Source organism: Nerophis lumbriciformis, linkage group LG23, assembly GCF_033978685.3.
Source record: "Nerophis lumbriciformis linkage group LG23, RoL_Nlum_v2.1, whole genome shotgun sequence".
Lineage (NCBI taxonomy): Eukaryota > Metazoa > Chordata > Actinopteri > Syngnathiformes > Syngnathidae > Nerophis > Nerophis lumbriciformis.
Window position 1 is genome coordinate 25,251,523 of NC_084570.2, and position 25,138 is coordinate 25,276,660.

General features: G+C 40.3%; 1 protein-coding gene across 9 annotated transcripts in view; it reads left to right on the forward strand.

Moving 5' to 3' along the window:
- kif21b (kinesin family member 21B) overlaps window positions 1–25,138 on the forward strand; it is a 370,384-nt gene that overhangs the window by 274,326 nt on the left and 70,920 nt on the right. For 6 of the 9 annotated variants that reach the window (XM_061984922.1, XM_061984924.1, XM_061984918.1 and 3 more), the window contains 4 exons: window positions 2,564–2,602; window positions 13,620–13,756; window positions 13,852–14,032; window positions 22,525–22,689. In XM_061984922.1, coding sequence (XP_061840906.1) covers window positions 2,564–2,602; window positions 13,620–13,756; window positions 13,852–14,032; window positions 22,525–22,689 — 522 coding nt within the window. The remainder of the gene's footprint in view (window positions 1–2,563; window positions 2,603–13,619; window positions 13,757–13,851; window positions 14,033–22,524; window positions 22,690–25,138) is intronic. The other 3 variants (XM_061984919.1, XM_061984923.1, XM_061984928.1) reach the window with 1 other exon arrangement.

The window sequence follows — 25,138 nt, forward strand, 5'->3', positions numbered from 1 at the left end:
ATTTAAAATGTGTTATGGTGCATGGCCTATTTTAAATTAAATACCACAAAGTTCAGTGAGCGGGTTGTCCTATGTGTGACAATGTCTGATGACATATTGTGTTGGTTGGATTTGTATATTTTTTTTTTGCACCATGACTAGGGAAGGTTGTTTGCATTGGGTCATATAGGTTGAAGATGTTGGCGGGCCGCACTTGGCCCGCGGGCAGTAGTTTGTACGCCTCTGCTCTGGATAATGTTACAATTGTCAATAGGGATGTCCCGATACAACTTTTTCACTTCCGATACGATACCGATATTGTAGCCTTGAGTATTGGCCGATACCGATATCAATACGATACGATATAGGCACGAATCATACATATATTTATTCCTTATTTTGTTGTGTAGAATGTTAGAAAAGGCTTGATAAAGTGATGTTACTGTTACTGATGTTGTAGTGTTAAAACAGAAAACAATAGTCAGCAAGAGTAGGTATAGGAAAAACTGACCCATTTATTATTAACCAATTGGTTACATACATTTTAACCTTCAACATAAGAGTATTACCTCAACAAATAAAATAAAATAAAATAAAAACAAAATGTTATATATAGTGCAAAATAACCACTAATACCAACATAATTATACAATTGAATAGAATAAATTAAAAATAAATTAGAAGACCCTGAAAAATAACCTAAATAAATCCAATTTTTAAAAAAACGGGGTCAAATGTTTAAAGTGCAAACAATTCAAGTTCACTTCAGTTATTTTTTTACTGTCAGCATATGTTGGATAGTATAGTTTTGTCTACAATGTAGTGGCGGCTAGGAATAATGTAGCGAGGTTCGAGGTGCTCCATTAAGCGTTTAAACCCAACATTACTCACCACCGACAGGGGCTGGTCATCAAGCACAATAAACTGGGCTATCTTTTCTGTTATGGCCATTGCCTTTTTGCTGTCCCGTGGTAGTTTGTCACGTCTGCAAAGCTTTCGGCCAGCGTGGGTTGCTGAAGCGAGCCAGAGCTTTGTTGCTTCGCCTTGCTGCTCTCGCGAAATCCTCATGTTCTTTTTTGTGGTGTTTTTTTCAAATGTGCGATGAGGTTGCTTGTATTGAACCTTCCCGGTTGTGTCCCTCCACGGGACACTTGCGCCTGACAAATATTGCATTTAGCGACAACGTCTTTGTCCGAGTTTAGGTTAAAATACTTCCACACAGCCGACATCACTACACTTTGCCGCAAGCACACGCGTTGTCGTTGTTGTGATCACGTGGGCTGTGCATGATGGATCAGAGACGCTCTTCTTCTGCGGCCGGCACCAACGTTAATTAAGGGGCATTGCCGCCACCTACTGTGTTGGAGTGTGATCAAACCAGAGTCACCTATTATAGACGTGCTGCAGCGGTAAATGGACAGCTTATATCGGAGCGCTTATATCGGAGTTTTTAGATTCAGTCCGATAAAATCCGATATTCACTTTTTTGGCTAATATCGGACTGATTTCCGATATCAATATCGGATCGGGACATCCCTAATTGTCAATGCCAACAAAGCAAGAAGGCGCTCAAAAGTACAGTAAAGCTGCACTTTTCAAAATGCACTAGCGCGATGCTAGTTAGGGACCGAGTCCCTTTGGGACAGAGGACCCTATTGTATTTCTTGACTTTGTATTTGCCATTAGCATTAGTGTTTTCACATGGCGATTTCAACACCTCCATATGTAGTAATGAGAACTACAACGAAGATGCACACTGCAATCAAACAGCTGATGTGTAATAAGTACAATACTTGCAGTATAAACACATTGGAGGGTTGAACATAAGAAAAGACAACAACACACCCTAGTCTATACACTACTGTCATCTAACATCTTGGAATTGCAACTGCATGCATAGTCTACTATAATACAGTACAGTACTTGCAAATGAGGCACACAAGTGCAAAATAAAACAAGATAACAGCTCAGATAAATGAATAAATTAAATGTTTGAAAAAGTAGATTTATTTTAAACAACTGACAATTAACACATTTGAACACACACAAAAGTACCGAACATTGTTACTGTTGACTACCGGTATCGAGTCAAAGGTACCTACAAAAATGAATAAAAAAATTGTGTGGGCCTGATTGATTAGTAATAAAATGGCTGACATCTTTTTATTGTAACAATCACAATTGTCATACCAAAGACTATAAAAATGGGACCCATTACCTCCCTGCTTGGCACTCAGCATCAAGGGTTGGAATTGGGGGTTTAATCACCAAAATTATTCCCGGGCGCGGCCACCACTGCTGCTCACTGCTCCCCTCACCTCCCAGGGGGTGAGGGTGATGGGTAAAATACAGAGGATAATCTCACCACACCTATTGTGTGTGTGACAAGCATTGGTACTTTAACTTTTTAACTTTTTTAACTTGATGCGTGTTTACTGTTGAGAGGCATCGAAAACCTGTCCTCAAGTCCCTCATCCTTTGTAACCCACTGCCAGTTAACCCCTCTGTCTCTCCTTTACGTGGTTAACCCTTTCCTCTCCTTGATACCCTTCCCTACCTGTTTCTTCCTCTTCTGCCTCTCCAGGTCTGACGACAGCGACTCCTCGCTCTCCGAGGTGCTCAGGTAGACCAACTGTGTCCTTCACTCTTTGTACGTGTCTTCTGCTAGTTGTTTGTCAGTTCACCATTACGTCTTCCTGTCTGCTGTGGTCATTGGTGCTCGCCTCCTCACCGCTCTTTCTTCCCCGCCTGGGTGCTAGAGGGCGCTATTGTGGCGCATGTATGAACCACAAGTGTCTTCCTATTCACGCCAATGTGGGATTCAGTTTTTTTTGTGTTGCTGCTGGTATGCAAGACCCAAATTTCATTTAAAAAGAAATGGACCTTTATTCAAATATACACTTTAAAACGTGTTGGATGTGACAATGTGCCAAGAAAAGACTTGGAAGTTAAAAGTTACTGATCAGGTTTCTAGGAACAACTGCAGGATTGTTAAAGAACATACATAACATGGAAACTTTGCGGTCGATTACCTCTGATTTGTTCATATTTCAAACATGTTCCCACAGGAAATGCAGTGACAGAATAAGAAGTCACTGTTCCTGCGTAAAAACGTTGTTTATCGCATTTTCCGGACTATAGAACGCACCTATATATATATATATATATATATATATATATATATATATATATAAGCTGCACCCACAAAATATTAGTAGACAAAAATATTTTTCCATATATTAGCCGCACCGGACTATAATCTGCAGATATATACTGTACATTGTGAAATGAGTTATTGACACAGAAACATTTTGGAAATATTTATTTATAAAAATGTTTCCAAACGGTGTCTGTAACACAGCAGTAAAACGGCTGATCAAACAAAACAGAAGTCATGGTCATGGACCCACTAGCTGCGGAAGCTAGCTCTCCAATCAGCTAAACAGACTCAATAAATCCACAGTGACGTTTTGGTGATTTTACAAAACTGAAGCAAAACAAAAAGAATGCTGTGATAAGTTAGTAATACTAACGCAGACACTCGTAAAACGTGTGAGAATATTAGCTAATGCTAATGACGCTTGCTTCCTTACATTACAATAGCACGTACACATGTCCATGAAAACACTCCTACAGACATCACACAAATTAGGTTTAGTAAGTATGAATTGTTTTAGTTATATTGTAAACCTTGACAAACGTTGCTTGGAGTGATGAATGAAGAATCCATACAAGTAGAAAAGCTATGGATGAATAGAAGACGGTACGGCACTTGTACTCCTGGTTCAAAGCTTTAAATACCAGGAATCACCTGCAGAGATGGCACCATAGCACAAACAATAGCAAACTCTTTGAGTGCCTTAGCATGTGTTTTATGAAAACTATTTGCTTTATGGCCGTCGGCAAAGAAGAAATTATAAATTAACCACACTGTAGCATAGGAAAAAAAGTAGCGGCTTATAGTCCAGAATTTTGGGTAAGCACTTCTCATCTTTACAGGTGTAAGCAGCGCTTCAACACTTTTAAATATCATGCGAAAAATATAAGAGATATTAATGATAGGCCGTAAAAACAATAAAACATGTTAACTTTTATCCATCCATCCATTTTCTACCGCTTGTCCCTTTCAGGGTCGCGGGGGGCGCTGGAGCCTATCTCAGCTGTATTCGGGTTTTTATGACGCTTTAAAAACAAGTTAATTGCCTTGCATAAATACATCTCTATCAAGTATAGCAGTAGTGGTAGTGACCGTGTGGCTAAGTAGCATAAGAGTCCCCGCCCGCCTAGAAGTGAACGAGCACAGCGTCTTGCAATATTAATTAGAGTGTAAACGCTATTTTCCAGTGTACATTTCGTTCTTCATTATTTGTTGCTAAATGGGACTTATGATGATTTTAATCTTCATTTAACACACTTCCTTGTGGTCTCGAGCAGGGGTTCCTAATCTTTTTTAACTTAGGACCCAACTTTTCCACTAAAAAGGAGCCCCAGGGCCCACTCAAATATTAACACGCAAAAATAAATGTACATACAATTATGTTGTGCTAAAATAAATCAACTAAATTAATAATGAATGTGTCTCAACTAAACTGTCAATTGAATTAAAGTGTAAATGAAAATACAGTTTCACCACTTTAGTCATAATTTTTTCACTTAAGAAACTTCTCTATGACGTTAGCTACAGACTTCTTCCGTTTGTTTGATTTTGTCATTCCTGCCACAAGTGGTGGGAAAGTGTCATGCAACTGAGTACCGCTGTGGCCCATATGGACCACAGCTGAGAATGCCCTCAAGGGGGCGCTCGCGACCTAACAATGGCCCTATGGTTAGGAAACCTTGGTCCAGATAATATGTATTGAATATGTTGGATATGCCTTGGTGAAAATGTTGTGTACAATTTTGCTCCACTTTCGCTTTTAAAACCCACTTTTTACGAATGTCTGCAAGCTGTTTGTCTGTGGACCCCTCTCCAAAAGTACCAGAATGTATCTTTTGAATAATACACTGCTAAATATATATCTTGAAGACGAACGTCACCGTTATTTATTTTTCCAGACCTGGTCCAAAATAACCTTTATAAACAACATCTCTAAATATATCTTTATTGTCATTGCACTTAAAAAGTACAACAGAATTACATTTTCAGTACTAGCCCATCCAAGAACAGACATACAGTTACAGGGTGGACAGAATAGGAACACTGATTGGGTCCCCACATGGCGGCGCCCCTTTAAAAAGGTGGGAAAAAATATAAAGATGGGAAGACGAGGATAAAAAAAGCAAGTCCCAAACTAAACTCCTGGGGGTGGGGGGTTAGTTAGAGACCAGGGAAAAAAAACTCAAGCAAAGCACGTATACGTATTATGACGTACAACTCGAGGTGACAACCTCTGAGGAAGGCAACAGTTGTAGGCGAAACCGTCAAGTACGGAAACAAACACACAGGTCTGGCTATCAAAATAACAAAATGCATGAGAAGCTGCCGCCACCAGGGGGGCTGCTCTGTTTTCCGTCCTCCGTGGATGCGTTTATAAGCGTGCAGAGTACCTATATTCCGGACCTTGGTGCTCTCATAAAACGCGATAACAGGGCCAGTACCCTTGCGGCGTACCCCAGGGATTTATACTTCTTTATATCAATGACATTTGTTAAGTTTCAAAGGTTAAAATATTTATTAGGTTCAAGAGTGAACACACAGAGGCTAATACTAATAAAGAAATTAATAAACTAAAGAGATAGTTTAACAAAAACAGAGGCATCCAAAACTGTCTGCAACTTCACGCCCAAATGCATGGAATTTATGATTTGGTGCTTCGGCATTGTTTAACATGAGTTTCCAACATCGTAACAACATTTCCAAGTCAGAAACGACAAAATTCTTCATAGGTCCCCTTTAATGTACGCATAATGTTACTGAGCAGCCAGGACAGACTGCTTTTTGATGCTATACTATCACTATATCACAAAATGTCCCACTTCCAGTTCTATGGTCATAATTACTAGGGCCGTGAATCTTTGGGCACCACACAATTAGATTTCGAATTGGTTCTTGATTCAAAACGATTCTTGATTCAAAGTCAATACTTTTTTTTAATAACATCGGGTGCCAGTTCTACAAATAACTACATTCTTTCATAAAATAGATATACAGCCCTCGTAAATTTCTATATTACTTAAAAGAAAACTGGTTTTGTTGAATATAATTCTGCCCAAACATTTAATATCCAAATAAGGCAACAAGAGAAGTACCCAACACTTCTCTTTTCTAAAGTAAACCTGTACAGCAGATATGATCATCTACTACAACATTAGTGGCTGGACAGGACAGATTGGCAAAAAAACAATAATTAAAAATTGATTAGAAATCGTTAAAAATAAGAATCGCGATTTATCTGAAAACATTTTTTTTTACACCGCTAATAATCACATGTTCCAAGTTGCCGTCACTGATGTCTGGTAGCATCTGAAGAAAAAACACCAAAATGTCAACGAAAAAGCAAAAAACGCTTCGATGCTGACCGAGGAGCATGTGAGGTCTCACTGGTCCTTTTGCAGAACATTTTTGTGCACTTTAGATCGAACATGAAATGGTACAACCTGAGGGACATTTCACCTTGATCTTCGACTGCATTGGCCTTTTATTGTTGTGACACAATACTATAAATGTTGTGTGCTGGTAAAAAAAAAATCAGTAAAATGTGCCTCTCAACTCCTTTTTAAACTCTCTATTTAAGCCCCAGAAGACCGCATTTCCCATGAGAATTAGCGCACAAAGCTTCAAACTGACACGATAATACCACAAAAATTCAGTATTAGTGATCTTTCCACAGTAGGAACCAACATATTTTACTCAAACTTTATATGTGCGGTTTGCAGTCATCGCATTATTTTTTCTTCATACATTTATTTTGAGTTTCGTGGAAAACTCTCAAGCTGGTGGCTAATTATTGCTACCACGCAAATGTCCGATAGCTAACATTAGCAATATCGTCCCTCCTCATCTTTGAGCTCATGCCAGCGAGTGAAAGCCGGGCCAATGTTGATCCTTGACTGTCCTTTTATCCGGGTAGCCTCCCTTTTTAATTTTTTTTGTCTCCCCAGACAAAAATTTTAATTTATTTGGTTGTTTTGCAGCTTCTGCCATGATAGCAGTAATTGCACATAGGCGTTCTTCTTCATCTTTATGTTTTCTGGCGGCACATATGCGTTCGCATCGACTTCCAAATGGTGAAAAGGGGAGTGGCGTATGCCGTAAAGCAAGTTAGCACATTTGTAGTTTCAAAGTCGCTAAGTGCCAGTGAGAGCGATACAGACCCCCTCAAGCCATGACACAGGTGTCATTCAACTAGTTGTAAGTCCATGTATCATCCCAAAAGTTTGAAAGTATTTGATGAAGGTTCGGAAGTTACTTAGTGCTGCCTTAACCATGTTTGGGAAGGCTAGTCAAAACCCAAAAAATAACCAACTTCCTGTTTACTTTGAAAGACAAACAAAGACAAAAACTATTTTTTTTTCTCGATTCCTGTGTGTTGCGAAGTAATCCGCAAACACACACACTCGTTTGACAGTGGCACTATTGTCGGTTTCTCAGTTTGATGCCGAGAACACACACTGATCTGCCTCCACAATTCTCATTAGTCTGCTGCCTCCCCCATGCTCAGCACGGCTACATCCATTAGCAACTCTTACATACTTCATAACACCGCACACTGTGATATCTTTCATGCTGATGGAGTATCAACACTTTATGCCGTTTTTGTCAGTACCATGTGCGAAGAAGCAGGATTAGTTCAGTACCATAAAATCTGGGCTATAGAGCGCACCCAAGTACAGAATGAGCTGCATCAGTCTGATTTTTGTACACATTTTATTTTGTACATACATCGGCCGCGGGTGTACAAATTGAAACATTAAATATTTATACAGGCCAAATTTAACAAAAGACAGTGCCTGTAACACTGTATAAATCATTGAGTGATATCTTCGTAACCGCGGAAGTCTTCTCCTTCGGAAGGCGGAAATCCGGTATGCCGGGGCCCATTTGTGGTGAGTTCCGTTCCGTGCGGCAGCGTTTTCCTTTTTCAAAGGCTGCATCGTGTGTTTTTCGTCATTTCTTCACTGTGATGAGGGTGAGTCCATGACACGCTAAATGGCTGACTGAATATTTGTGCGTTTGATTTAATGTGGACACTTTCATTGGTCCATCGTGACCTTATAGACAATTTTATTGGTCGAATGTGACGAGGCAAACAATTTTGGACACCTCTGACGCTTGTGAACACAGAAAAAAAGAATAGATTAATCGGAGCGTTTTATAAAGTGCAGGGTTCAAAGCGTAAAAAAAAAGGTAGCAGTTTATGTAGTCTGGAAATTGCGGCGAAATTTTAAATTGAAATAATAAAAATGGAAAGAAAGGTTAAAAAAAAAGTGAATCTAAACATGTTAATGAAGTGAGAAATTTCTCATTGATAGGAATGAGCTCACTGTAGCCATGACAACATACAAATTAAATCTTCTCTTCCTGCACTGATTACCTCTTTTATTTTCTTAAAAAAGGACATACTGTACATAATCCCGGCAGGCACAAGACATTGATACAATGTTGATTCGACATACATGTCCTTTAAAACTGATGTTGAAACACCGTTGCAAAATATTTTTATTTGTACATTGAGACAACGTTGATGTCTAATGTTGGATCCACGTTGTTTGTTGGGAAATTACCAAATTTCAATGGTCAAATCAATGTTACAAACTGACATTGATTAAACGTCAAAAAACATGTTGTTTCTACGTTGTATTTGTGTTGTAGAATATTGGTTGGGAAATGAACAAAATTCAATGGTCAAATCAACGTCACAACCTGGCATTGAATAAATGTCGTCAAATAGCATGTTGTTTCAACGTTGTATTTGTGTTGTAGAATATTGGTTGGGAAATTACCAAAATTCAATCGATGAATAAATATCAGAACCAAACATTGAATAAACGTCAAAAAGCATGTTGTTTCAATGTTGTATTTGTGTTGTAGAATAATGGTTGGGAAATGACCAAATTTCAATGGTCAATTCAACGTCAGAACCCAACATTGATTAAACGTCGTCAAAATGCATGTTGTTCCAACGTTATGTTTGAGTTGCACAACGTCAAGACCTAATTTGACAAGTTCTCAACTTTTTTTCAATGTCTTGTGCCTGGCTGTTCTCTACCTTTATTCGCTACCACATCCAAATGGCGCTTTACATCTTTTTTTTTTTCTAAGTATCCATCCATCCATTTTCTACCGCTTATTCCCTTTGGGGTCGCGGGGGGCGCGGGGGGCGCTGGAGCCTATCTCAGCTACAATCGGGCGGAAGGCGGGGTACACCCTGGACAAGTCGCCATCTCATCACAGGGCCAACACAGATAGACAGACAACATTCACACTCACATTCACACACTAGGGCCAATTTAGTGTTGCCAATCAATCTTTCAAATAAGTTTTTGAGGCCATCTATGTGCTTACTCACTGTGTTGTATGACAGCAGCCAAGAGGAGCTTATGTAACCGGTTTTAAAGAGGACTAATTAATTAAAGGACTAATTCATTTTTATACCAAATAATACATGGCGAGAATCGGTTTGAATCCAAAATCGTGTCGAATCGAGACTCGATTCTGAATCGGATTGACTGGTGAGTAGTTATAAGAGTCCTGTTCCTACTGTACTTGCATGTGTTCTAAACTTACAAGTGGTAGAAATTGATTGCATGTTTAATTTTGAAGTTGCAGGCTGCTGTTGAGTTGAGGTTGTTTGTTTTTTTACTTTTGTTTGTGTCTTAATTCTTTGATGTGGTGGTTTTTGACACTTTTTATTTGATTCAATGTTGCAATACAAAGCCAGGTTTGGCTACACTTTTATTTGTGTGTGCTTTGATGCTGCCTCATTTACATATTTTGCTCAATTTAGTGACATTACAGTGGGGGTGTCCAAACTCTTTGACTGGGGGGCAACATTGGGCTTAAAGAATTTGGCCCGACTGCACGCAAAGGTTGATTTGTCTTTTTCTGCACCGTGATTAGGGAAGGTTGTTTGTGTTGGGTCATATAAGTAAATGCTGTACTTCAATGACCTAAAGATAAGATTAATGGCAGAGTTACTTTCATTGGCCACCAGAGGGCGACAAAGTGGCCGCAACTGTATATTTATATATGATATGGATACACCGCTCCCGGTCAAATTGTTTATTGAACTTGTGCCAAATTGAAGACACTTGTGGGCCGCAGTTTGGACACCCCTGTATTACAGTACATGTTATCTCCTCACATGCTATTTTACATGAAATATATCCGGCGGGACACGAAGCACTTATGTAGGAAAAAGGTCTTTTTGATACCGGTTTCTCTTCCCACTCCCGTATTATAGATCACACAGATATTGATTTGTAACATTATTTTCCTAATCGTTTGTTAGTCTGTTTGTTCCTTGGAAGATTACATAAAGCTCAATCATAAGTCCCTCATTGGCTAATAAAATGGGTTTATGCAAGCCAAGCCCACTACGCTCCTTGAATGGCGACCTTGAGACTGACTGTGCTGTGCCCCTGTACTCCCCAAATAGCTATATAAGGGCTGACTCATGGTTCTGTATTCAATATAAAACACTTGTAAGAAAGGGAAACAGAGTTCTGTACCATTAAAGTTCCACTTCTGCTTTCACGCACAGACCCCCCCCCTCACACTTGTGTTATTAGGTTGCCCACTAGAGACCAATTTTCCCACAATCCTCCCCGCCCCCTGCACTCGCTTCATTTCTTCCTTGCTCCCGTCTCACTTTGCTGACCGCTCGCCAGTTGTTTGGCGATGCGGACTGCCAGCAGGACATTGATGGCGGCGGGGGGAGGGTTGTTCATATATAGGAGCGTGCAACACTTCTGCAGGCATGTAGTGTTTATGACGGCATGTTTGAAAAAGAGGAAGTGCCTTCTTTTTGGCCTTGTGGCGACACTCGGGAGGCAACAGAGTTATGAAGGCACACTCGCTGGCCACAACATTTGCAGCGGTAATAATGATTGGCGTTTTCATAAACACGTTAATGGATTGGTCATTTTTAATTACAGTTGTGCTGCAGAAGAGCATGATACTGAGGACTATCTCTGGATATGTTTCCAAATTCGAAAAACTTCTCGGTACAATGCAGATTAAAACTGATTAACATATAGTGTGCCTAACATTGTGGCTGGTGAGTGTATTCACAGCACTTCACTTGTTCCACATTTTATGTTACAGCCTCATTCCAAAATGGAATACATTATTTTTTTCACCTCAAAATTCTACACACAATATCCCATAATGACAATGTGAAAAGGTTGTTTTTTTTAAGTTTGCAAATGTATAAAAAATTCTATTAAGAAATCACATAAGAGGCAGCATGGTGGAACGGGGGGTTGTGTGTGTGCCTCACAATACGAAGGTCCTGGGTTCGATCTTGGGCTCAGGATCTTTCTGTGTGGAGTTTGCATGTTCTACCCGTGACTGCATGGGTTCCCGCCGAGTACTCCGGCTTCCTCCCACCTCCAAAGACATGCACCTGGGGATAGGTTGATTGGCAACACTAAATTGGCCCTAGTGTGTGAATGTGAGTGTGAATGTTGTCTGTCTATCTGTGTTGGCCCTGTGATAAGGTGGCAACTTGTCTAGGGTGTACCCCGCCTTCCACCCCAATGGAGCTGAAATAGGCTCCAGCACCCTCTGCGACCCCGAAATGGACAAGCGGTAGAAAAATGGATGGATGGACATGTACATAAGTATTCGCAGCCGTTGCTCAATACTTTGTTGATGTACCTTTGGCAGCAATTACAGCCTCAAGTCTTTTTGAATACAATGGCACAAGCTTGGCACACCTATCTTTGGGCAGTTTGGCCCATTCCTCTTTGCCGCACCTCACAAGCTCCATCAGGTTGGATGGGAAGCATTGGTTTTCATCCAGGTTGTCTCTGTACATTGCTGCATTCATCATAGTCTAGTCAGGGAGGTGACCAAGATCCCCATGGTCACTCTGTCAGAGCTACAGCATTCCTCTGTGGAGAGAGGAGAACCTTCCAGAAGAACAACCATCTCTGCAGCAATCCACCAATCAGGCCTGCATGGTAAAGTGGCCAGACAGAAGCCATTTGTTAGTAAAAAAAGACTCTCAGACCATGAGAAACACAATTATCTAGTCTGACGAGAGACATATTGAAGTCTTTGGCGTGAGTGTTTGGACTAAACCAAGCACCGCTCATCCACCAGGCCAATACCATCTCTACAGTGAAACATGGTGGTGGCAGCATCATGCTCTGGGGATGGTTTTCAGTGACAGGAGCTGGAAGGCTAGTCAGGATGGAGGTAAAGATGAATGCACCAATGTACAGAGACATCCTGGATGAAAACCAATGTTTCCCATCCAACCTGATGGAGCTTGAGAGATGCTGCAAAGAGAAATGGGCCAAACTGCCCAAAGATAGGTGTGCCAAGCTTGTGGTATCTGATTAAAAAATAATTGAAGCTGTAATTGCTGCCAAAGGTGCATCAACAAAGTATTGAGCAAAGGGTCTGAATACTTATGTACATGTGATTTTTTTTTTTTAGTTTTTAATTTAATACATTTGCCAAAAGTAAAAAAAAAAATTTAAAAAATCACATTGTCATGATGGGGTATTGTTTGTAGATTTCTGGGGCAAAAAATTAATTGATTCCATTTTGGAATGAGGCTGTGACAACAGAATGTGGAAAAAGTGAAGCGCGGTGTGTTATGCCTTGGCGAGTATGAGGACTCAGGTGCAGAAGGGGGACAATTGACACAGGCTTTATTTAAACAGTTTTCTTTGAAATCTCTTTGAACAGAGTGATTAAAACAAAGCGGCTACAGAATCTAGCTTTGGTACATTAGAGTAACAAAAGACATATAGGCATAAAGCCATAAACGGAAAATCACTCCATAGGGAGTATAAAGGCAATAGCAAAATTACACACGAATCTAATAACAAAATAACAACAATCTATGATTAGCTCCAAAAAGGCAAATTACTCATGCAGAGGAGAAAAGAAACTATAAACAGAAAGTACGCTATAAAGATCTGAGATAACTACAAACTAAAGCACTCCAAGAGGAGGAAAAAAGGAAGGCAAAGCACTATGAAATAACACACAAAAAACTTGAGCAAACTCTTTCTCTGAGGAAACAAAGAAATCAACAAATAAGGCGAGGCAATTCTTAGCAACTTGGTTCGAGACTGTGGACGAAGGCTGGAGGTACGTGACGAGACGATATACTCTGGCACAAGACAAGAGGAGGACGAGACATTTATACACATGAGGCAATCAGGAGAGACATCAGACCAGTGAAACGGGAGGAAAGGCAAGTGACCTGAAACGAGAAGGAGAGTTAACCTTTCAAAATAAAACAGGACATGACAAGACAACATGAAACCATACGAAACCCAGACAAGACTTCACCCCGGTGTGACACGGTAAATACTTTCCGGATACACCGTATGCTGTGCCATGTTTTTATTTCTAAAGTGTATGTACGCTCGTGGTTGTGCTTCCATCCGTAGAAATGTAGGAGTCATCGTGCACTCTGTTTTTGCCTCGAAGGAAGTAACACGGAATGATTTTTCAGGGGTGTGATCAATCCCATCGGAGGTGTCAAGGGGGGTCGGACAGCACCCCTGCAGTGCATGTCTGTAGCCGAGGGCCACTCCAAGCCGGTGCTGTGTGTGGACGCCACAGATGAGCTGCTGTTCACTGGATCTAAAGGTACCGGTACTTCACCAATACGCTGTCTGAAAGTCACTTGACTTTGTTTCTCTGAGGTTTGATGCGACTTTAATGCGCTGATATTTTTGCTCCAGATCGCACATGTAAGATGTGGAACCTGGTTACTGGTCAGGAGATCGTCACGCTCAAAGGCCACCCTAACAATGTGGTTTCGGTCAAATACTGTCCCTCCTCTGGTCTGGTCTTCTCCGTCTCCACGTCCTACATCAAAGTGTGGGACATACGAGATGCGACCAAGTGTGTCCGAACGCTCACGTAAGTACCACCCCTCGGCCACACCGAGATGACGAGTGCCAGAGTAGGGCTGCACAGATAATCGACAGTGAGGTTTTAATCCATGCGATAAATCACCGCAAGAGACTGAGAGTTTTTAGAAATTAGAAGAAAAAAAATGATGATCACAAAGCCAAATGTTGTTAATATTTCAGCTTCCTATCGAATGGGCAATATGAGCCCATCAACACGGACGAACGATACTGTGATCACGTAATGGCAATAAACCAAAAAAACTTGAAAAAATAGACTTTAGGATGTTCAATATTTAAGTTAAACTTCTGCTTACAGAAATGAAAGTTCATTTTATTTTTTTGTTTATTTATGATAGTTATTTCCCTTCCAGTTACAATACTGATTACAATGGTGAACAATTCTACAGTAATGAGAATTCAAAGATGATATCCTTTCAAATGGTTACTTGCATCATAATTATTTATTATGATTACATCACACTGTGTTTATCGGTTATTTATTCATTTTAAGTGCATGATGTAGACCAGGATTCTAAAACTGCGGTCATGGTACACGGGCTCCATCTAGTGGTACGCCAAATAATCACTTACCGTATTTCCTTGAATTTAGAGGTCACCGTGGAATAAGCCAAACCCACTAAATTTTAGAAGAAAACATAGTTTTCATATATTATTCGCACGGATAAGCGGAAGAAGATGGATGGATGGATGGATATTATTCGCACCGGACTATAAGCCGCAGATATATATACGTTGTGAAATGAGTTGTTTACACAGAACGCTTTTGTAAATGTTCATTACATACCTTAATTGTTTCCAAACATTGTCTGTAACACAGCAGAACAGAAGCCATCGTTATGGACCCACTAGCTGTGCACGCTAGCTCTCCAATCAGTTAAACAGACTCCATAACTCCACGGTGACATTTTGGTGAATTTACGAAACTGGAACAATACAAAAAGAATGCCATCGCAAGTTAATAATACTAACACAGACACTTGTAGACCTGTTAGTATATTGGCTAATGCTAAAAACTCTAGCTCTTTTTACATTACGTACAAATATGCATTAAAAAACACTCTACAGACATCACACATGGGACGGTTTAGTAAGTAAGAATTGTTTTAGTTATATTGTAAAACTTTCAAACAATGCTTGGAGTGATGATTAAAGAATCAATACGAGTAGTAACGCTATGGACGGCTAGAACCCCAACCTGCATGCCGGTTGCAAAAAAAACGAACAAAAAAACCCTCAATAACGTCAAAGACTGTTCTGCTGTTATTAAATGGTTGGAGGTGTGGACGTGCAGGTTTTGCTTGCCTCCTTAGAGTCGAACGAGCAGGACTTACAGCTAGCCATCGTTCAATCAATCAGTGAAAGATTATTTTTATTGCCCTTAATCAATCAATCAATCAATCAATCAATCAATGTTTATTTATATAGCCCTAAATCACAAGTGTCTCAAAGGGCTGCACAAGCCACAACGACATCCTTGGTACAGAGCCCACATAAGGGCAAGGAAAAACTCACCCCAGTGGGACGTCGATGCGAATGACTATGAGAAACCTTGGAGAGGACCGCATATGTGGGTAACCCCCGCCCCTCTAGGAGAGACTGAATGCAATGGATGTCGAGTGGGTCTGACATAATATTGTGAGAGTCCAGTCCATAGTGGATCCAACATAATAGTGAGAGTCCAGTCCATAGTGGGGCCAGCAGGAAACCATCCCGAGCGGAGACGGGTCAGCAGCACAGAGATGTTCCCAACCGATACACAGGCTAGCGGTCCACCCCGGGTCCCGACTCTGGACAGCCAGCACTTCATCCATGGCCACCGGACCTGTGTTACTCCCCCTCCAAAAGGGAGAGGGGGGAGCAGAGGAGAAAAGAAAAGAAACGGCTGATCGACTGGTCTAAAAAAGGGGGGCTATTTAAAGGCTATAGTATACAAATGAGTTTTGAGATGTGACTTAAATGCTTATACTGAGGTAGCATCTCTAACTGTTACCGGGAGAGCTTTCCATAGTATTGGAGCCCGAATAGAAAACGCTCTATAGGAATCACTAATAAGCCGGAGTTCTTTGAACGCAGATTTCTTGCCGGGAAATATGGTACAATACAATCGGCAAGATAGGCTGGGGATGGACCGTGTAGTATTTTATACGTAAGTAGTAAAACCTTAAAGTCACATCTTAAGTGCACAGGAAGCCAGTGCAGGTGAGCCAATATAGGCGTAATATGATCAAACTTTCTTGTTCTTGTCAAACGTCTAGCAGCCGCATTTTGTACCAACTGTAATCTTTTAATGCTAGACATAGGGAGACCCGAAAATAATACGTTACAGTAATCGAGACGAGACGTTACGAACGCATGAATAATGATCTCAGCATCACTAGTAGATAAAATAGAACACATTTTAGCGATATTACGGAGATGAAAGAAGGCCGTTTTAGTAACACTCTTAATGTGGTGGCAACTGTGATGCACATTGCGGTTTGTGCATCACAGGTGCCTCGAAGGGATGCACAAACCGCAATGACCGTGCTGGTCTAAACCCACATCCGGGCTTTAGGTGCTATTAATCCAAATCTGAAGCCTGCAGCCTTTTTTGGGCTCTGGGAATCACTAAAAAGCCGGCGTTCTTGGAAGGTAGATTTCTGGATGAACGTAGGGCACAATACAATCAGCAAGATATGATGGTGCTAAACGGTTAAGTATTTTATACCTAAGTAATAAAACATTAAAGTCACATCTATATATATAGGTATATATATATAGGTACATATGTATATAGGTATATAAAGGTATATACAGTATAGAAGTAATTAGGCCTCCAATTTTAACTTTTTAAAGTCAAGGCAAGTGTTGCCTTAAAGGAGGGCTCATATTTTAGGGCACCAAGACAAGTTGGAAGGGCACCAAGGCAAACATTATTTTATTTCGAGGCAGGTGCTCCAAAGCATGCATGCATACACACACACACATACATATATACACATAAACAGTTTTTGTATTCATTATTAATATCAACTTGTCAGCTTTTTGTCATTACATGATGCCTTTATCTCTTTTTACATTTTGATGGAGGGAGGTATTTTTTTGATTATGTATTTATTTTTTAAGTTATGTACATTGTAGATGCTGCATCGGGACAGATCCATTAAAATTTTGAGCAGAAATATGTCGTATAGGAATTACCTATATACAATAACACATTAATAAAATGCTGTGTCACATGAATGGTTTTTTAAGTAATACCTTTGTGACATGAAAAAAACACAAGTAATGTAAAAAAACATGGTGTTTACTTTTTGATATCAATATTAAACTCATAGCAGTTTGGCTAATGAAGATGAAGTCTAATAAACAAGCTTTGTTCTTCTCCAACAACACCTCCTTGAGGTTCAGTGCAACAGTTTCGCCAACAAAAATAAAGAGAAGTGACACCTCTCACATCGAATAAACAATCTTCACAGCCTGCGTTCAATTCGATGAGATGACAAAACATTTTGCTAGTATTGATGTTATTTTAACACTGATACAGTTTACAGTTAAATTAAAGGACAAGTGATCATCCCAGCAAACAAACTAAAGTTTTTATAAAGAAGTTGTGACAACGTTCACGACACATCACCTGCTGCATGTTTCCTCACCTCATTAACAGCTGATGGACACTGTATTGAGAAAATAAAAGCAACATCAAATAGTTTTCTCCTTCGCTGTATACTTTTAGTGTGGGGACAAGTGCGTCTGTCTCCATGATTGTCCACACCTGTCGCCATCTAAACACAGCAGTGTGCTCTTAAATTCACTCCGGGAAGCGAGGGTGTCAAAACTTGGACTATGACGTGGTTTGTTCTCCCGTGGTGCAAATGAACATTTGGACCAGACATGGCGTGAAGGTGAAAACATTATTTATTTTACACTAACAAAAGAACAAAAAGCGCGCTCAGGGCGGATGTACAAACTTGACTAACGAAAACAAAAGACTTGCACGGGGGCAAAAAACTATGAACAACAAAAAACACTAACTGTGGCAATAATAAACAAACTTACTTGGCATGGACATGAAGTGCGCAGAGATGGACAGAGTGTGACAGGGGGCATAAATGCGGGGATAGCAGGGTGAGAAAGGCTATGACTCCAGGACGAACAACAGAAAATGAAAAGCTTAAATAACAGACATGATTAACGAAAACAGGTGCGTGACTCAAAACGTGAAACAGGTGCGTGACGTGACAGGTGAAAACTAATGGTTGCTATGGTGACAAACAAGAGTGCACAATAAGTCCAAACGTGGAACAGGTGAAACTAATGGGTAATCATGCAAACAAGACAAGGGAGTGAAAAGCCAGAAACCAAAGATTCCTATAACTAAACAAAAACATGACTTAAAACAAAACATGATTACACAGACATGACAGAGGGAAAATGACATTAAACCAAGTGCTTGGCTCCGTTTACTCGGAGGGGAAATCTCCGGAGCAAAGTCCGTGGAGTTAGTCCGGCATGATTATCAAGCCAAACGACGCTCGTGTGCATGCTTTGTGTTGCCAAAAATGTATTAATAAATGACGAATTTTTGGTAATTAAAAAATTAGACGGTATCACTAACCCTCTAGAATTTTATTGCGAATTATCATTATACCATTTATTATTACATCCCTAGTCCATTAACAAGTAAAAAGTCAAGGGCGGTCACGGCATGTTCTTGCCGCAGATGCTGGTCATTTTTTTAAGCCATTACGGCAAATGACGACGGCGGTCGAGGCTTTTGCCGCAGTTGCCATGGTTAAATTTGAGCCCTGTGTAATATGAGCCAACTTTCTTGTTCTAGTCAAAAGTCTAGCAGCAGCATTTTGTACCAACTGTAATCTTTTATTGCTGGACATGGGAAGACCCGAAAATAATATGTTACGAGACAAGATTTTAGCAGTATGATGGAGAGGAAAGAAGGCTGTTTAAGAAACATTCTTAATGTGCAGCTCAAACGAGAGAATTAGGTCGGAAACAATACCGAGATGCTTCACCGAGTTGCTTTGTACGATTGTTTTATTGTAAAAAGTTTATTAATTTACAGTATATATTTTATGAAAATACTTTCTTTTTAAATGATAATCCAAACTGGTATATACGTGTGTCATTTATTTTGCTCTGATGTTTGTTGTTCAAGTCCTCCTTGATTATTCTGCACAGCAACAAAAATACAGAACAATTTCACACAAATTCACAATGATCACAAATAGAAGTAAACCTTTTCAAAAAACATGCAAATGTACACATAAAACAGCAATAACTAATGTTGGTATATTGATGCACACATTTACAATAACACAAACAGGACATCATTAAGTAAACTTTTTGCGGTCTAAAAAATTAAATTAAAGATGTAAGGCTTTACTTCCTACGTTGAAAAAAACTCCGGGCACGAAGACGTATGGGGCTCTCCCTCAAGGTAAAGAGAGGGGCAAAGATCACAGAGGTTGCTCAACATTACGATAGTCGAGGTCTCGTATTCAAACACAAATGTAGATCACTATTGTCACCCCAGCTTGACATGTCTGCTTTTAGCTGTTTTAAATAAATAAATAAAGCTATATATACATTTTAAAGTAGCTATTTCCGCTCTGCATAGCGCCGCCATGTTGAAAATAATTTTCAGAGATGAGCGTGAGATATGAAAGGACACAGATGCAACCTTTCTGCTAATGGGAGAAAAGGTTGGCCGGACAGCCTTCGTGCACCGCGATGACGTCAGCACCCCACAAATGCGCACTGCAAAGGATGCAGCCGCCAAATTGAGACACAGCTAGTGTTTAATTTCATGAAAAGACACGCCTCCAGGTGACTACAATGTGGCGTATTCAGATTTAGGGCCCTGTAAGGTTGGCTGTCATTAGCATAAAAGTGAAACCTAACACCGTATTTGCAAATGATGCTGCTTGCAGAGCCAAGCACCGAACCCTGTGATGTAACCTAAACATACTCCGAGGTCACGTTGTTATGGGAGACTCACTGTATACTTTCAGTGAGATAGGAGTTAAACCAAGAAAAGGCTAAGTCTGACATACCGACATGTGATTTGATACCTTCTAATAGAATGTTATGACCAACGGTATCAAAAGCCCGATGAGATCAAGTAGCAACAACACGGATGACGCATCGCCATCCCTAGTTAGCAATAGATCATTAGTCATTTTGCGAGTGCCGTCTCAGTAGAGTGATTTGCCCTGGAACCCCGACTGGAAGAGTTCAAAGAGTTTGTTAAGACGGCAAATATTAATTTAGCTGCTGTGCAACACATTTCTCTAGGATTTTTTAGATAAACGGGAGGGACAGTTTAGCAGGAGGTTAGAATCGAGGTTACGTCTTTTAAGCAGAACATGAATAACCTCTGTTTTGAATGCTCGTGGAAAGTGATAAGTTAATAATATTTAGCACTGATGGTTCTAATATTACAAACAGCTCCTTGAGGAGTTTCCCAGGAAGTGGGTCATGTTTGTTTTAATATCGTGCAAAGGTTCGTTTATTCCAGCAGTTAAATTTACAAGGTGAAATTAATATATGACATACGCTCATAACATGCAACTCAAGATATTTCAAGCATTCTTTTGACATAATTTTGATGATTATGGCTGATGATTATGACTGTAAGCCATGATCATCAAAAATATAACAAATAAATACACTTGACATATCTCTCTTTGTATTACATATTAGTTTCACATTTGAAGTTGAATCGCTGACATGAATGATTTTTTGCACGATTTTCAAAATTTGAAACGTTCACGATTCGGTCAAGCGGGGGTTGTCCAACATGATACGTGGCCGTTTTTTTATGGCTCTGAAAAAATCAAAGCCATACAATTTCTATAAATAGAGTTAAAAGCATTATGTAATGAGAACATGATGAAATGTTTGTACTTCCATCCATCCATTTTCTACAGCGTGTCCCTTTTGAGGTCGCGGGGGGTGCTGGAGCCTATCTCAGCTGCATTCGGGCGGAAGGCGGGGTACACCCTGGACAATTCGCCACCTCCTCGCAGGGCCAGCACAGATAGACAGACAACATTCACTTATAATGAAAAAATAACCAAGATTTGTTTTTAAATATATGTACTTTTTTTCAGCCTTTTAATTTGACTGTTTCATTACAAATCACATGATGATTAATTAGAAAAAAGCTTTGATTCATATCCTGTTGTTGTAATTAATCGCTTTAAGAGTATAACTAATAACAATTGATCAGATCTGGAGCGCAGCGTGCCCGAAAGTTTATAATACGCGGACAAAGTTTCCGCACGGCTGTATTTTACAGACTATAGAGCACCGGTATATAAGCCACACACAATTTTTTTAGAAGAAAACAATAAGTTCCCATCTATTATCCGCAGAGGTATGTATGAAAGATTTAGTAATTTAAAAAAAATGTTTACATACCTTACTTGTTTCCAAATGGTGTCTGTAACACGGCAGTAAAACGGCTGATCAAACTAAACAGAAGTCATCATCATGAACCTGCTAGCTGCGGAAGCTAGCTCTCCAATCTGCTCAATAACTCCACGGTGCCATTTTGGTGATTTTACGAAACTGAGACAAATGAAAAAAAGAATGCCATTGAAAGTTAATAATACTAACACAGACTCTTGTAAACGTGTTAACATGTTCACTAATGCTAATGACGCTAGCTTGATTACATTACGATAGCACGTACAAATATGCATGAAAACATTCCTACAGACATCACGCATGGGAAGGTTTAGTAAGTATGAATTGTTTTAGTTATGTTGTAAAGCTTACAAACATTGCTTGGAGTGATGAATGAAGAATCATTTCAAGCAGAAACATTAAGGACGGTTATACTTCCACTTCAAATCACAAAACAGGAAGTCGATTTTCAACCTGCAGCACCTGCAGTAAGCAAACTCGTCTGAAAGATGGCGCCATAGCACAAACAATAACGCAGCTTTTCAGTGTCTGTCGGTAATTTCTGAAAACTATTTGTTGAATACAAAACATTATGGTCGTTAGCTAAGAAAAATGTATAAATTAGCCGATGAAAAACGTAGCGGCTTATAGTCCGGAAAATACGGTATTTTTATCCATCTATCCATTTTCTACCGCTTGTCCTTTTCGAGGTCAATGCACACATTAAACGAACAATTTTAATGTTGACGATGTACATTTATTAGAAAAAAATAATGACATTCATAGCAAGCAGAACAATTTTTGCTTATTTCAACTATTCTCCCTAAAATATGGATTGAGGATATACAGTGAAGTGTGTTTAGCCGATCACTCGATTAATCGAACAAACGAATTGATAAATTATTAAAATAGTCAATAGCTGCAGCCCTATTATTCTTAATAATTTAGAATTAAAACTGAGTGAGTACTCTGCAAACAAAATGTGCTCGGAGAAAAAGTATCTTTCAATACAGAAATGTCCTGCAGTTGTGTTTGACTCCCATTGATTCATTCTTTCGCCCCCTCCAGTTCGTCAGGGCAGGTTGTGTCAGGTGATGTGTGTGCAGGCGCCAACACCCGCACAATTACATTTGCACACGGTGAGTGTCAGCTCAACCAGATTGCACTCAACCCATCTGGATCCGTGTTGTACGCCGCAGCGGGGAACACTGTTCGCATCTGGGACCTCAACAGGTAGGATTATTAAATTCCTCCAGTATCATACTTCTTTTATACTTGGATGTTTTATTTATCCTTCTTTGTCTACATCACTTGTGTCAAACTCAAGGCCCAGGGGCCAGATCGCCACATGGTTTTACGTGTGTGTGTGTGTGTGTGTGTGTGTGTGTGTGTGTGTGTGTGTGTGTGTGTGTGTGTGTGTGTGTGTGTGTGTGTGTGTGTGTGTGTGTGTGTGTGTGTGTGTGTGTGTGTGTGTGTGTGTGTGTGTGTGTGTGTGTGTGTGTGTGTGTAAAGTTGTGGTCAAAAGTTTACATACCGTCAAAATTATGGTCTTGCCTAGGGTTAATTATCTCTTTTCAATGATTCCCACCTAACCTTCTCAAATCTGGTTCAAATCACTAGACTCACACATCAATCAGTTTCTTTGGAAAAATAAACCAGCACGAATCGGCCTTAAAACTTTACGAAAACCCAAAGAATATGGGGGTCTAGAACTCCCAAAGTTTTCCTATTACTTCCTTGCAGATAAACTACAATATATATATATATATATTAATATGGATCAATCCCACTTTCTTAGATAATTTATGGTTAGAGATTGAACAATCACTCAGCCAGAAGATCCCAATTTGTAATTTGCCCTTTATTAGCCAAATTCTCCGAAAACACAACTGCTTTAAAAGTATTAATATACGCACTACTTTAACAGCTTGGTGGGAATTTTTGAAAATAACTGGGTCCCCGCTCACTCCCTGCCAATCTACGCCTATTTGGAATAATCCTGATTTTCTGTTTGACAAGAAACCATTGAACTTTTCAACATGGTATGATAAGGGAGTCAGATGCCTTGGGGATATCATCAATGGAAACAGTTGTATCTCTTTTGAAAGTTTAATAACACAATATGCAATAAATCCTAACAAATTCCTAGAATATATACAAATCAAATCTGTAATCAGCGCAAGATTCAACAAAACAACGTGGGAAAGTAATCCCACGACCGTTAAATTCTTCAAGACATCTGCCCCCAAAGCTTTATCCAAAGTATATGCTTTATTATCAAAAATAGATAACACAATAGGTTTCCCAACTTCCAAGTGGCACTCAGACGTGTCCACTAGCTGTGACCCAGAATTCTGGAAACAAATATGCCTCAATACTTCTCGTTTGATTAAGAAACCAAATTTACAACTGATTCAGCTCAAAATACTTTACAGAATACATTACACCGGTCTAAGAATGTATAAAATGGGTTTAGCTGACTCAAACATTTGTGTACACTGCTCAGATAATAAGGTAGATAACTACTTACATTCAATGTGGTCCTGTGTTCTCGTGAATAACTTTTGGCGTGGAGTGTGCGAGAACCTGTCATTAGCCTTAGAAATTCCTATACCCATCTCCCCTGCACTCTGCCTGTTGGGTGATCTCTCCGCAACTGATCTTGATATAAACAAAACATACCTCCTTATCAACGCATTAGGCATCGCCAAGAAAACTATTCTTATGAATTGGAAATATGTATGTGGGGGGGTCCTGGGTGCCGCGGGGTCGGGTGGGTCTGGGGTGTGTTCCCTGGTTCCGGCCTGGCGGGCTGATCCTTGGGTGGTCGGGGGTGGATGGGGGTGCCTGGGCGGGGGTTGAGGTGCGGGTGGGGCTGTGGGCAGCCGCCTTGGGTTGGGCGGGGGGCTGTCCCTCTCGTGGGTGGTTGGGCGGGGTGGGGGGGCTTGCCGTTGTCGGGCGGGGGTCAACTCGTGCCCCTCTGGCCTCGGGTCTCCTTGGGCTTTCTCCTTCCCTTGGGGCGCTGGGCAGGGTCTTCCCTGAGTCGCCCTGCGCTGCGGCTGTGCGGGCCCACCTGGTGCCGGGTTGGGGGGATGCTTGTCTCCCTTGTTGGGGCCCCGGCGGTGCTGCCCAACCGCCCTGCGAAAGTCCCCATCCTGTTTTTCTCCGCCCTTTTTTGTGATAGAGTGATTGGCGCACATACTTGTTGGTCACAAAAAACATTCATGAAGTTTAGTTATTTTATGAATTTTTATGGGTCTACTGAAAATGTGACCAAATCTGCTGGGTCAAAAGTATACATACAGCAATGTTAATATTTGGTTACATGTCCTTTGGCAAGTTTCATATATTCAAATAAGGCGCTTTTGGTAGCCATCAACAAGCTTCTGACAAGCTTCTGGTAGAATTTTTGACCACTCCTCTTGACAAAATTGGTGAAGTTCAGCTAAATTTGTTGGTTTTCTGACATGGACTTGTTTCTTCAGCATTGTCCACATGATTAAGTCAGGACTATGGGAAGGCCATTCTAAAACCTCAAATCCAACCTGATTTAGCCATTCCTTTACCACTTTTGACGTGTGTTTGGGGTCATTGTCCTGTTGGAACACCCAACTGCGCCCAAGACCCAACCTCCGGGCTGATGATTTTAGGTTGTCCTGAACAATTTGGAAGTAATATATAC